The sequence below is a fragment of the Tinamus guttatus genome, unplaced genomic scaffold (genome assembly GCF_059628265.1).
Source record: "Tinamus guttatus ecotype Peru unplaced genomic scaffold, ASM5962826v1 Tinamus_guttatus_pri_ptg000044l, whole genome shotgun sequence".
Taxonomy (NCBI): domain Eukaryota; kingdom Metazoa; phylum Chordata; class Aves; order Tinamiformes; family Tinamidae; genus Tinamus; species Tinamus guttatus.
This window is the reverse complement of record NW_028288578.1, coordinates 2,861,291-2,874,896: the sequence shown is the minus strand read 5'-3', so window position 1 is coordinate 2,874,896 and position 13,606 is coordinate 2,861,291. Positions and strand designations below refer to the sequence as shown.

The following is a 13,606-nucleotide window of genomic DNA, read 5'->3' as shown; positions in this document are numbered from 1 at the left end:
TTCTATTTTGAAAGAATAATCCTTTTCCTGCCTGTCTCGAGAAATTTTAGTTTGCATCTGAAATAACATGCACAAGTTTAATATTTTTCTCCTAATGTCTTTACAGTTCCTTTTTTTATATTTCTTTTTGAAGAAGTCTCAAAATGATATGAACTATTAAAGTTGGAATCGGCTATTTAAAGTTTCAAAAATAAAGGGTCCAACTATTTTTATGTTTCAATGACAGTTAAAATGTCTTCCTAGCCTGTTGAGTGTCATATAGTCTACTGCTGGATCAAGATATATCTCAGCTGTTGAAGTTGTAGTTATCAGAATAATAGAGGTCATAGCAAATTTATACTTGCTTTACGATGTGTAAGGCCTGATGTGGATTACCTTTTCTTGGTTGTGCAAAGCATTGACCTAATTCTACAACTTTCTTAAACAGAATGAAAACTTTTCACCCTAAAAAATGAGAAACTCAAAATTTGGCACTGCTTTTGAGTTTCTGTAATTGGTATCTAATTTCTTTTTACATTCTGTTTTTAAAAAGTAATTGTTTTATTTGCAACTCTACTAATCTTTTTTTGTATGTTTGCTTTCCTTTCTATGTCTCTTTTCTAGTTTGGACTGTTTTTTCCATTCTGCACCACTCTGCTTTTCATCTTTATTATTCTGTCAGTTTGTTAACTCTGCTTTCTCAAGGTTAGAGAATCTTTGCTTTTCTAATATTTACTGTCTGTTGGTTTAATAATGAGCATTCTTCTAAGATGCTTAAATAATCACTGAAATAGCACAGCACTTCTCTCAAGTGTCACAGTATGTTGCTATTTCAAAGTATTGCTGATTTCCAGTGCTAGTCATCTGGAAGAATCCTGACTGACACAGTGTGTATTTAGTGTACTCCTGTGTAGAAAATGTTTTGTGGGGTGAATCTCTGTGGCTGTTATGTTGATAACGTGTTGCTTAAACTTAAAACAGAATATGTTTTATCACTTTGTTATGACTTCCCCAGCAGTTCCAATATATTTTCCCGAAGTGACAGTTGAGAGTTATAATTAGGACTAATACTCTTGCTTTTACTGAATATATTGCAGAAAATGTAGTGATCAAAGCATATTAGATGAGATCAGCATTGTTTACTGCTATTCTGTGTGTATATTGTTTTCATAGAACTCTTAAAGACATCAGTTGAATTTTGCAGTGATTTTGCTTTACTAACATACAAGATAAGAGTAAGAATATTTTGAAAGAAGGTAAGAGATGTCTTTTAGTTAGCTCTGTAAATCCTTACCATGAATTGATTTTACTAAACTGAGCCGAAGGTACAGCTCATTTTGAGCTTTTTCAAAAGAGATACTGTCTTGTTTGTTGATATGAAAGAACTTCCTTGCCTGAGATTATTGCTCAAGGACTGAATCAAAGAATAAGAGTAGTAGAGAGAGAACTTCTTTTTAAGTGGTGTGTCTTAAAGAGTAAAAACTGTTAAACTTCCTCTTCTGACTTGACAGATATAAACATAGTAGCAGAAATACCAGTACGTATAAATGTAATGGATTATGTTTTAGGGCAGGAAAAGTCATTTAGCAATTTTTCTTGGTAGATGTTCAGAATATTTATCCATGTATATTGCTGTTATCTAATATTTGGTTTCTTTAGAGAATTTCAGTACAATACTGGAATTGTACAGTGTTGAACTAGTTGTACTAGTGTTGAACTAGTATTTTTGCCTTGAGTACAAATCTCCTAAATAAGAAATAGCAGCATTCTAGTATTTGTTGCTGTTTCTTTGCCAGATCAGTCCTGTTTGTAGTTGTCAAATTTGCATTTGTGTTACCAGCTTTAAGACTTAAAAGGAGCTTGCATGTAAGTTCTAAAGGAATTTTCATCACATCTGAGTGAAAGCTTGGCTTCCTTCTTCATTCTGTCTTGATGGAGTCCTGCTCTTTTGAGCCAGAACTCCGAAGCATTGTTTGCACGTGTCGCAGTTTTTTAAATGTCAGTGAATAGTTCTAACTTTTGTCTTTAACCTTGTCTTGCCTTGTATATTGAATTTAAAAATACAGCTTTTTTTTTTTTTCTGTTTTCCTTGCTCAAGTTATCCTGAAAAATTGAAAATAAGATTGAATTACATTTTTTATGGTTTTATGCTAGACTCAATGTGCAGAATTTTTAGTAACGGTTGAAAGGTGAAAACCCAGAAAGAATTTTTACAGTTTAATTTGTACATTAACCAGTTTAAGAATGACTGTATGCTTTTAATTCTCAGTTCATATCCTTTACTCTATAAAATATAGCAGTCTCAATCTCCTGTTGAATAACACTCTCCCACAGTATGCTCAGATTTACCGGTTTGCCTTTTTTTTTTTTTTTTTCTCTCCTCCTCTTCTAAGAATAAGTTTGAATAAAAACACAGCAGGTAATATTTGGCTTGTTTCCAAATAAACCTGGGAATTTAAAGATTCTTTTTCCTTTTTATTTGTGCTTTTGAGAATCCACATGATTAATAAAAATTAATAATACATATATGTACATGTGTCCTGGATAATTTTATCCAAGACTTGAAGGAAATGATCTATTTATAAAAGTGAGTATGGCTTTCTAAATATGTTCATATTGGGATAAGGCACACTTGAATAATTAGTGTTTGCCAATTTGTGTCTTCAGTGTTTATTCTGCATCATTTATGTTGGTTTTTTTTTTTAATAATTTGATGTGTTCTTTTTACAATAGAGTAAGTAAGGAAATAGCAACTCCTGGGTCAATGTTATCTATGCCTTATCTATGTCTGTATCATCAAGGTTTCAGGCAGCGCCCTGGTGGTTCTTGTTGACCTAGCTTGATATGACTCAAGCATCACAATTCAAATGTCAGTTGTCTGCAACATGAGGATCACCAGTGAAGAGGTTTTTTTGCCACTTTTAAATGAGTGCAAGGAAGACAGCTAAAATAACTTAAAAAAAAAAACCCTCATATTGTAAAATTAGTTTATTATTATTAGTTATTTGGGTTTGGTATGATGGTATGATCAAGTGATCTTGTGCTTTTGTGGAAAATGTCATCAAGTGTTTCCAGGAGATGTAAACTCAGTTTGAGTTGCTGGGTGCATTGAGTATGCAATGTGTTCTGTGAATCTAGCATCTGCTAGATTAACTGCTTTTAACGGTTCAAGAGTCTGAATTTAATATAGCAAGGAATTGTTATTTTCTGTGATGGCACAGGCTGTCCTGTCATAAAGTGAAGATAGCAGTCAGCATAAGCTATAAACTAATAGTATTTATTTTTGTATTTTTCAGAGCACTCAAGGACCGAGTTCTGCAGCAGACTTTTCTGCAATTAAGGAACTTGACACATTAAACAATGAAATAGTAGACCTGCAGAGGTAGGTAAAGGAGGAATAGTTTTAGCTGCCTTAAATTCAGTTGTTTCTTGATGTTCTTCTAAAAACAATTCAGCACATACGGAAAACTCTGTATGTAGTACAGCCTGCTTTGCTAGTGCCACTGGTGAATATGTCTGTAAAATGGCTCTGGTGTTGCGCTGTTTAACTCTTCTGCTCTTTGCTCACTCAACGAGTGTGTTTAATAGCAGCACGACTGTGAAAGGGTCCCCCTTACGCCTTCTGGGCATGTGATTGTTGCATATTCTAGCATCACAAGATTGAAACCTCTCCTTTTTTCATCTCTGACAGACAAGAATAGAACTGATCTTTAGTGTGTTGGACCCATCATATAAATTGGTACCAGTGACCTTTTATTTCTGGACTCCTAAAGACTTTTTCCCAGTGGAGACAGGGAAGTGAGACAGGAAGAAACCTAGAAATAGGCAGGGCAGAGAGTGGGAAGGTGGCAGTTTGCATATGGGCCTCTGCAAGGATTTTTGTAAGGGTAAAGATCATGCTCCTGTTCTACTTGGCTAAATAAATGATTGCACTGGGAAGAATGCTTTTTAATTCTAAACATTCCATTAATAATTTTAAGGTAATTTATGAACTTCATTTTCTTAATGTTGTACAGTCCTTGCAGGTATATTTCTCTGTTGATTTTGGTACTATCACAAATCCACTGTAGACTTTTTTTTACCAAGAACAATCAGTTAATTCTAGAATCTTACATTTAGGATGCTTTGCCATGAGGAAATTTGCCTGTCTTAATCATGTCACTTGTAGGAACGATTTAATTTGGCAACGTGTCAAAGCACAGTCTGTTTCCTAAATACATAGATGATTTTAACTTCAATGACTGCTTGTTCTCTGTTATTACTCCCACTTTCTCCTCACTTCACCCTTGTATGGTTTCCTCTTTTTTTGTTTAGGTTCTCTTAGTGCTAGTTCTGGACTCATATTAACTTGAAATTTAATGTACAGAGATGAATTAATTTGATCTCTGCATTTTAGTGAATGATTTATTTTCTTCTAACATGAAGTTTTAGATGAAACTTTTTTTACCAGGTGTGCTTGCAGCCTAACATACAAGCTGGTCTGTTATATTTTGGTGGGTTTTGTTTTGTTTTTCTTTCCACTGTGTGGTATGAAGGAACCACGTCATTTGGGTAGTCATTGCTTCCACTTTATTAGCACATATATTTGGACAGTTATTTAAGACGCACTTGAACGATATTAGATTGTTTGCAGCCTGCTTTGAAGGTGTGGTAGGGGAAATACTACTATGTTTTTAAACCTAGAGAAGGGAAACTTCCTTTAATATGCTTTAGAGGCCCAGAATAGGACTTGATTGATAATCAAGGCTTAATCCTGTATTTCAAACCAAAGTATAATAGTAGAAGAGATTTGTGCTGTTGCACTGAGAATGACTGACAGTCTGGCAATACCATAAAATGAACTGTAGCTCCAATAAAAAAAAAAAAAGAAAAAAAAAAGGAAATAAAAAGAAAAAAGGGGAGGGGGAAGAGGAATTAACATTTTTGACTTAGAAATTATTTAGCTGCTATAGAAGTGTTATTTTTGTAGCAAAGTAAATATTACTGTTCTGTGCGTTTCCTAAGCACAGGTGGCCATGAGAGATAACAGGAATGTCAGCATTTTTTTTTCATTTTTTGGGAAATCCATGTTTTTAAGTAGGACTGGTTTTGTATGCCAAATCCCAGTGTATCCCAATTCCAGTCTTAATAGTTCTCTTACAGAAAGGTAATCGAAACTTAGCCTATTTTGTTCATCAAATTTTGTTCAGCTTTTTTAATGAGTATGTCATGATGTCATGACTCCACTGAGATGTCTCCAGGAGAGTTGCATTTATGAGATCTAGTAGTAGAATATTGGATCCATTTTTGAGGTGTACAACTTAAAGCAAACTTGCAAAATCCCCACCCAGCCTGAAAGAGCAGAGGAGCAAATAAGATAATCTGAAGAATGATAGTGTCTGGAAAACATGCTTCTGAGAGACTGAGCAAAAGACTCAAAGATTATGTGTTTATGGTTTACCAGTTTACAGGTTGGTAATATAACTGAAAGCCATTTTTTTTTTTGAATCTAATTCAATTAAAAAAAATACTATCAGGAAGATGAAGCATGAGAATCAAATGAATAAATGCAGAGCACTTACTAGTGAGGACAAATCCCCAGCGATTTGCCTAGGGATGTTGTGGAACTCGCATCATTTTAAGCCTGTCAGCACTGCTGCTTTCTTCAGAAGCCTTCTAAATTCAGTTTCAGTTGCAGTATATTTTTAGAAAGCTATCTGTGAAGCTTTTTTTGATCAGTATTGTGGGAGGCTAGACCAGATGTTCTTAATATTCCATTTGGGCTATAAAACCTCTTTTTGTTCCCCAGCAACCATGCTTTGCTTTTGTGCATTCAAAGCTAGCTCTGACCCACTAATGAGTTGGAATTCTTCAACTTTAACAATGCCGTGTTTCTCTCTGAGCATGTAAGTAGTTGAGCTTGATTTCGTAAGTCTCTCCAGAGCTGTCACCCTTCATATATGCTGGACAGCAACAGTTATGTGATTAGATACAAGCCAGTATTTAAAAGGACTGTAAAGCTGCTAAGTCAGTATCTCAAAAATAAGGAAATGGCAGATTGTCTCCAGAAAAACAGGGCAACCTCTCCCTGCTAGGCGCTAACATCAGGTTGTTTTTCTCAAGGTCAGAGATCTACAGCTTCTTAGCAAAGCAGTGATAAGAATTTTAATGTATGGTAGGTGCTTTCTGCTAACCTCCGTCTTGGAAGTAACCAAGAATTGTAGTCCAAAAATACGATGCGAGGAAAAGAGGGGGAAGAGAAACTAGACAAAGTCTGAACCTTTCCCTCCAGCACTGCCACGCTGAAGTACTGCAGTATGAATTTCCCCACCTATAGAAGTGTGGGAAAGTAAGAATATGTGGCAAGATGATGGTACTAGCTTTGTCTCCAGTCATCCATCATTAATTATAGAAAAGGACCATGATTTTTTTCTAGCTCTTGTAGCTAATGTGGTTCTGTGTGTTGGCAAGGACATGACAATAAGTCTGGACAGGGTTGTTTCCTATTTGGCCTGAATGCATCAGTGGACTTGAGACTCTTCAATTGTCAGCTGCCAAAATGCTTGTAATGACTCCTATTCACAAATGATTGTACTCCATTCACAAACTGGTATAAATTGTCTGGATTTGCTGTGATTATTTGCTTGTAAATAATGAAATATCTATGCTACTTTAAAGTAATTGTCTTTAGTTGATTTGTTATGAGGTTCTTCTGACCTGATTCCTATAAAAATATGTAGGGAAAATGTATTGTCTTCATAAATTGATTGAAGCTGGTTACAAATGTCCTTTGCTGGCAAGACCAGAAGTTTTGTTTTGTTTTTATTTTTATTTTTATTTTTCTTCGAGTGCCAGTATGGGGCATAATGAGCCAAGAAAATTATCCTAACCAATAAATCAATTATTTGTTGCTTGTTTTTGGTATTTTCTGTTATTGAGCGTTAGACAGCATTATACAGGGCTATACCAAATAGTTTGCGGAAGAAATGGAAGCCTTCGGAAGGGTTAGTGAATAGAGTAGACCTCTGTGGTGCCTTTTTTTTGAAACAAAGGTGCATTACTGTTTGGGGGGAATGGGTATCTGCAGATGCTTGACATTGAGCTTGTTTTCCTTTGTCCAGGACCGCTGCTTGGGGTTTCTTATTCTGTCTGGCTATAATTCTTTCACTCAATCTTTCCAGTTAGTTGCTTGCCCACCGTTTGGCTGGTGCAGGCCAGCTGCAGGCGTGTATTGGAGCCTGCCATCCGCATTCCAAGGCTTTGGAACCCGACTATGCCTTGGCTATTAAAATACAAAGGTGCCTTAATTTTAATGACACTTTGGTAATATCACCTAATAGCCTTTCCCTATTTGTTAGATATGTTAGGTTTACCATATAAAACAAGCATTAACTTGTAGTATGTGTGTTAATAATTAAACCTTTTAATAAAAGCATCCACTTAGAGAATAATTGACGGATGCAAAAGTTACTGTTGCAACTGTAAAGCATAGTGCTTTTCTGCATCTGTGAAAGAAATGTGCACTGTTTAGAGAGAAGCAGATTTTTAAATTAGCATTTTCTAAGTTGTGTGTCTACATTTTTTTTCTCTTTTTCATTTCTTAAAGCTATTGTTATCTTTGACTGTCAAGAATTTATTGGTGATAATTTCCCCATCAGCACTAATCACTTTTAGGCCCAAATAAACATCTATAGGGACAGACGACATGACACAGCAAATAACTATGTATGGAGTATCTCAGCACATACTGATTACAGCAATCTAATGTCTTTTCTGACTGAGCTTACCCACAATGATATCTAAAATCTGATAAGCAAGGTTAATTAATCAGCTAGCTTGGCCTCCTGGAAATGTTTCCTAGCTGCTCACAGTGCAGGAATTGCTGTGTTTGCAGGGGTTAATAGGCAGAATCTGATGCAATCCCTCCCACTTTTTCCCAGCCGTTTTCATTAGGCAAGTGCTCCATAGCAACAGTGAGATCACTGAAGAGGGTTTTTCATTGATTTCTCCTCCCGCCCCCTTCCATTTTTGAGCCATTCTTATCACTGAAGTGCAGTTTGGTGAAAAGACTTTTTTTTAATGCAGAACACTTATGTAGGCTTCTGTCTTGTAAATAATTTGGGAAGCAGAAATCCTCTACCTCTTTTCTGTGTTTAATGTTTCACTATGTATTTAAAGAGAGATACAGGTTTAGGAAGCTGGATAACTGTACCTGCTGTAGCTGATGTTCTTAAGTATTCTTGCATTGTTTGCTGGTCTTCTAGGGAAAAGAATAATGTAGAGCAAGACCTGAAGGAGAAAGAAGATACCATCAAACAGAGGACAAGTGAGGTCCAGGTAAATAAGACTGCTCAGATATCAGACCCTGAATCATGTGGTGTTTTACTGGCAATGGGATTACTGAATCTTAAGATTGCATCACTTATTTGGTAGTGGTTAAGAAAAATGATATTTTGGAGTGTGTTTTTTATATGAATGTGTGTTGGTGGGGAGCTTATTTATGTAAATGCATGAATTCTTAGAATGTGTAGCCTTATGGAGTTTTAAATCAACGCAAATGTATTTAATGTGTAATTCAAAGTGAAGATGACACTAGTATTGCAAATTAATAAACTCAAAGTGGTTGAATCGCATGGACTTGTATGTGGGACTGCTTAAGTCACAGTAATTGCCAGCTTTTTGCCTTAAGTTAATTTGCCTGATATAGGCCAATTCAAAAATAAGATTTCTCTATTTAATTAAAAAGATGGAATTGAACTTTGAAAAATACTCATGAAATTAAGATTTTCTAATATTTCAAATGAATTAAAATCTATTTGGTAGGCATCAGTGTTCAGCATGCTAACAGCCTAGCCCTGAATTAAATGCTGCAAAGCAGTATTTCAGTTAAACCATAATCTGCAAAAGCAGCTGCCGTTGCTGCATTAAACGAAAAAAACTTCAGTGTGATCTAGATTCATTTTAAGAATAGCAGTGGAAACTGCATTATTTAGTTAAGAATAAATAATGCAAGATTGCTGCATTTTACTTTGTGTCGGAGAAAAAGAAGCCTACATGTTACCACTGTTGTGCATTTTGTGCCTGGGTATTTAATACTTTTCAAGCCCGGATGGTAGTGAATAGTGTGACCTTTCAGCAGGTAATCTAATGCTGGCTCTTAGTCACAATGGCAGCCAGCTCCAGCAGCTGAAGAAATGCAGAGAGAAGTTGTCCGTGCCCTGATTTCTGTCTGTGCATGCAGTGACCGTTCCCCTCCTCACTATGCAGATTACCTTTTCACGCTATTAAAAAGTCTTATTAGTGTTCTTATTGGATGTGCATACTGGATGATAACAACTGTGTGTCTTGGCTGATAATTGTCTTAGTGGGCTCTGCAATTTCCATGTGTGCTCGTGTGAAGGTTGTCCTCTGGCATCTTTTTCAGGAGAGATACATAAAGCTAAATCAAAAGCCTCAAATCTATTTGCTGTTTTAGAAGGCCTAAAACGTTGCAGCGTTAGTGTGATCTGTGTATGTTTTTCATCTACTCTTTGATAGTCAGCTGCATCCTGGAATCAATGAAACCATTGTGCCTAGAGCAGTGGAAGCCACTGTCACACGCCCTTAACCTCTTAGTGATCACACAAGCTATTTGTCCCTTGTTAAATGTGGAGTTCTGTCAGTCTGCAGAGAAGGGACAGTCTGTTACTGGCTGCTCTGAGAAACGACATCCCATCAGCATCAAATGGGGTATGGCTGCAGCTTGTGTTTGAGCTGTGGCCTTTTATCTGCTATCTCCTGTTAGTCCTTAATGTTGGAGGACCTGCTTGGTGAAACTTTCTAGAACTTCAGAAAATGTTGGTGACAGACTTTTTTCTAGTAGTGGCATTTTTAAAGCCCACGTACAAACCCACCATGATATGAGCGCCACCTTTGATGAGGCTAATTTAGTGGCATCTTTCTCCGGGATTTGTGGTACCAGAGTTACTTTCATGGACACTAATGATAATTTCACAAATAACACAAATTGTGGGTTAATTCTACAAGAGGAAGAATACAATTTTCTCTATAATATATTAGCAGCGAGACACGGCCTTAAGCAGAGGGCCTCCAGTCACATCCGTGTGGTTCCGATTGCCCACCTAGCACCTCACACGCACGGGTACGGTCTGTCAGTGTAACTGCCTGTGCTCCTGCCAACATCTAGGTTCTTAGCACTTGAATCATATCATTAACAGCAGTCTGACAAGCTATTAAACCCATTGTCTATCCTTCTGTGGAAATACAGATCTTTTGAGATTTCTTTGTCCTATACTACATAGCTGTGGAGAGTTAGCATGATTATAAACTTGATATCAAGTTTGCTATTACCACAAAAATGCCACTTTTTGTACCATCTCAAATATGTTCATTGCTTGAATATGGGATCTCATTCAGTGCCTTTTTCCCTGAAATCAAAGTTTAATTGGAGTCTTTAATTGGAGTTTAGTTTATGAAGATATGTCTTAGAGCATTTCCTCTAGTTCTGCATAATACACCTACTCTGACCTGTTATTACTTCTGGGGCAGCCATGTGATCATGAATTTCTTTTCTGGGAGCTGTCAGATTGAGTCAGTGACCCTACTGCTGTGCCTAGGAAGCACATTAGGATTCAAGAAGGATGTAACAAGACTGGGGTTATCTATATTTAGCCTGTCTGTATGTAAATGCTTGTTCCTTTTAGAAAAAAAGGACACTGTAAAATCCCTTTAAGCTGTTTCTTTTTTACCTTTGTGCTTATGTTGAGGTTATTTCTTCTCAAAGTGATTTAAAAGAATCACTATTTAAAGGAATTTATCAAGACAACAAGACAGTCTCCCAACTAGCCAGGCCACTGACTGCTGTTAGAGGTCAGTGTTTGTTGATTTTTCTATAGATTGGAAATAATCAGCAAGTCTTTTAGTCTGGTACAATATTAGTCATGTAATTTTAACTACTTATTCCTTTACTGAATCTTACTTGTTTTTAATTTTTTATCTTTAATCCATAAAAAACTCCTCTTCTGCTTTGAAGACCTTAGGTATAAAAAGATATATTTCTTCGTATGTTCTGTCCCAGTTGTCAGTTGCCTTGAGGTTTCCCATTTTCCTAGTGTCTGACTGCTGCAGTGTGGCCTGTTTGCCTTGTGCCAGATTTGACCACATTTGGCTTTTTTTGTCCTCATTGCTTGTAAGTGTGTCAACACACGTGGATAAATTATGTTAATCACCAAAACAAATAATTTAAAAGGACAAGGAATCTCGTGCTTGGAACAACAGAATGATCGTATCTATTTAAAAAAAAAAAAAACAAAAACACTTTGACTTGATTTCTTATCCTCCTTTTTTCCCCTCTCATGATTCTTCCTTCAATTATCGTATTTTCCTGAAAGACTGCAGCCTTCTCTTTGTATCTGATAATTCTCTTGTTGTATCAGTTTTCTTATTTCCCTGGGTTTTCTCTTCCTCTTGACTATCCTGTCCTTTTCCTGAATTCTTGTCTTTTATTCTCTCTAGCATTACCTCTACAGTTTTAAGTTATTACTGTTGATCAGAAATGAACTAATTACTGTATGATGCCACTCATGTACTTAAAATACATTATATCTAATTGTTGCTGCTTCATAGGCTAAAAGATGTCATACTCGCATGGATGGAATATGAATTTCTTTCCAGTACTTTTCCTTCAAAATAACTAGCACAAAATCAGAGGCAGGGAGACTATTGAAAAGGGTGCAGTGTGGGGTGATAATGTACGCGTTTTATTCTTTACTACTCTGCTACAGTAAGTTTGTGTCTTTGATTATATATTTTGTGGAGGAAAGGAGCACAATAAAAGATTTCTGTTATAATCATTAAATTAGTATTTTAACATATTGCCAAAATATAGGAGAAATATGATGTTGCAATATGAACTTCTATATTTAAAATAGAACCCTAACACTCTTTATGGATGAAATGTTTTATCTTTGTATCATCTTCAGTATTTCATTTTTTCTTAAGGAAAAGCAGATAGCCTGTGTATTTATGTCTCAGAACAGAAACCTCAAAATATTTGCTTTTCTGATGTGTTATAAATCTTAGTCTTATTCTGTTGAAATGTGAGGGACTGGTACTGCAACTTATTCTACAGAATATTACAGAATTTAGTGGTCTAAAGAGGGAGGTGGGAGAACACCAAACCTGAAGCAAATCTGTTTTATTGTAGGATCTACAGGATGAAGTGAAACGGGAGAGCAGTAATTTGCAAAAGCTGCAAGCTCAGAAACAGGAAGCACAGGAAATCCTTAATGATCTTGATGAGCAGAAGGCTAAGCTGGAAGAGCAACTTAATGATATCAGGCAGAAGTGTGCAGAGGAGGCCCATTTGGTAAGACCATGGCTCAGACCCATGGCAAAGCAAATGTCTCATTTTGAAGAAAATCATGTTGCAGTATCTTACTGCTGAGGAAAGACAAAACATTTTAAATAAATACATCATGAATTTCTGAATTTTGTGACCAGCAGAGAATGTCACTCACCTAGGTGACTTTGTAATTTAGTATTGGTCTGCCAATAATCTAGGCAGAACCATGAGGTTGTGCGCAAACTATAGATGTAATTTGAAGCACTTGTGGAACTATTTTTCTGCCAGTTTTCCCCCCCCCAAAAATCTTAGTCATATAGATTTTTTTCCTCTCATACATATCTACAGTATTTCCTTGTGGTATAAAATAACATTTCCAATATTGGAGATATCCATGTTGGTTAGAGCGGGGGCCTGGGGAGGAAAAAAGGAAGGCCATGATTTCATTGACACGTATAGGGAATTAACCTTTTGTTCAGGTAGGATTATAATGTTCAGGTTAGCTGTGTTTTTTCTTTCTTTTTTTTTTTTTCCCCCTTCTTATTATGGTCAAAAATAATATTTTTTGCTAGATGTGTTGTGTATATATATATATATATTTTTTTTTTTTTGAAATTTGGCTTTGAAATACTTGCTCATGCTTCAGATTGCTGTGCTGAAGGGTGAAATAACAAGTCAAGAATCCAAGATTTCAGCATATGAAGATGAACTAACCAAAGCTCAAGAGGAGCTGAGTCGCCTGCAGCAAGAAACTGCAGAGCTCGAGCACTGCATAGAGTCTGGGAAAGCACAGCTGGGACCTCTTCAGCAACATCTGCAAGATTCACAACAGGAAATCAATTTAGTAAGGCAATACGAAAAACAAACATTTTAGCTGACAGCTTTTTGTGTTGGAGGGGTGTTTCTTTTTAAGGGAGAGTGTTCTCCTTTAGTTGATGTGTTCATGAGACACTATTTTTTCCTGTTGAAGAGATATGTAATGTATTATTTTTTTAACATGACTTTCTGTGAGATACAGAGAATGAGAAGCAAATAAATAGGTTTTCCATCTTTTCATTGGAGGTAAACTGTGGTATTTCAATATGTCTCCATATTAGCAAGAGGTGCTTGAGATGAACAGATTTGACACAGGCATTAGAGATGCCTAGTTATATTTTCCTGTACCTTTTTTTTAAAAAAAAAATCTTTTTTTGTGTGTTTTATATTGTTACTCTTGGTTTCATTGCTCTTGGCTCACAAAGAGGCTCAACAATAGGGACGTAGGTGCTTTCAGCAGGGTTAGCTACTGGATGATCTGAGCTCTCA

The 13,606-nt window shown here is 36.1% G+C and overlaps 1 protein-coding gene across 7 annotated transcripts in view; it reads left to right on the top strand.

Moving 5' to 3' along the window:
• The window catches only part of EPS15 (epidermal growth factor receptor pathway substrate 15), a 44,264-nt gene that overhangs the window by 17,259 nt on the left and 13,399 nt on the right, over positions 1–13,606 (top strand). For all 7 annotated transcript variants that reach the window (XM_088536654.1, XM_088536667.1, XM_088536662.1 and 4 more), the window contains exons 12-15: positions 3,276–3,361; positions 8,223–8,295; positions 12,164–12,325; positions 12,948–13,145. In XM_088536654.1, the coding sequence (XP_088392780.1) occupies positions 3,276–3,361; positions 8,223–8,295; positions 12,164–12,325; positions 12,948–13,145 (519 nt within the window). The remainder of the gene's footprint in view (positions 1–3,275; positions 3,362–8,222; positions 8,296–12,163; positions 12,326–12,947; positions 13,146–13,606) is intronic.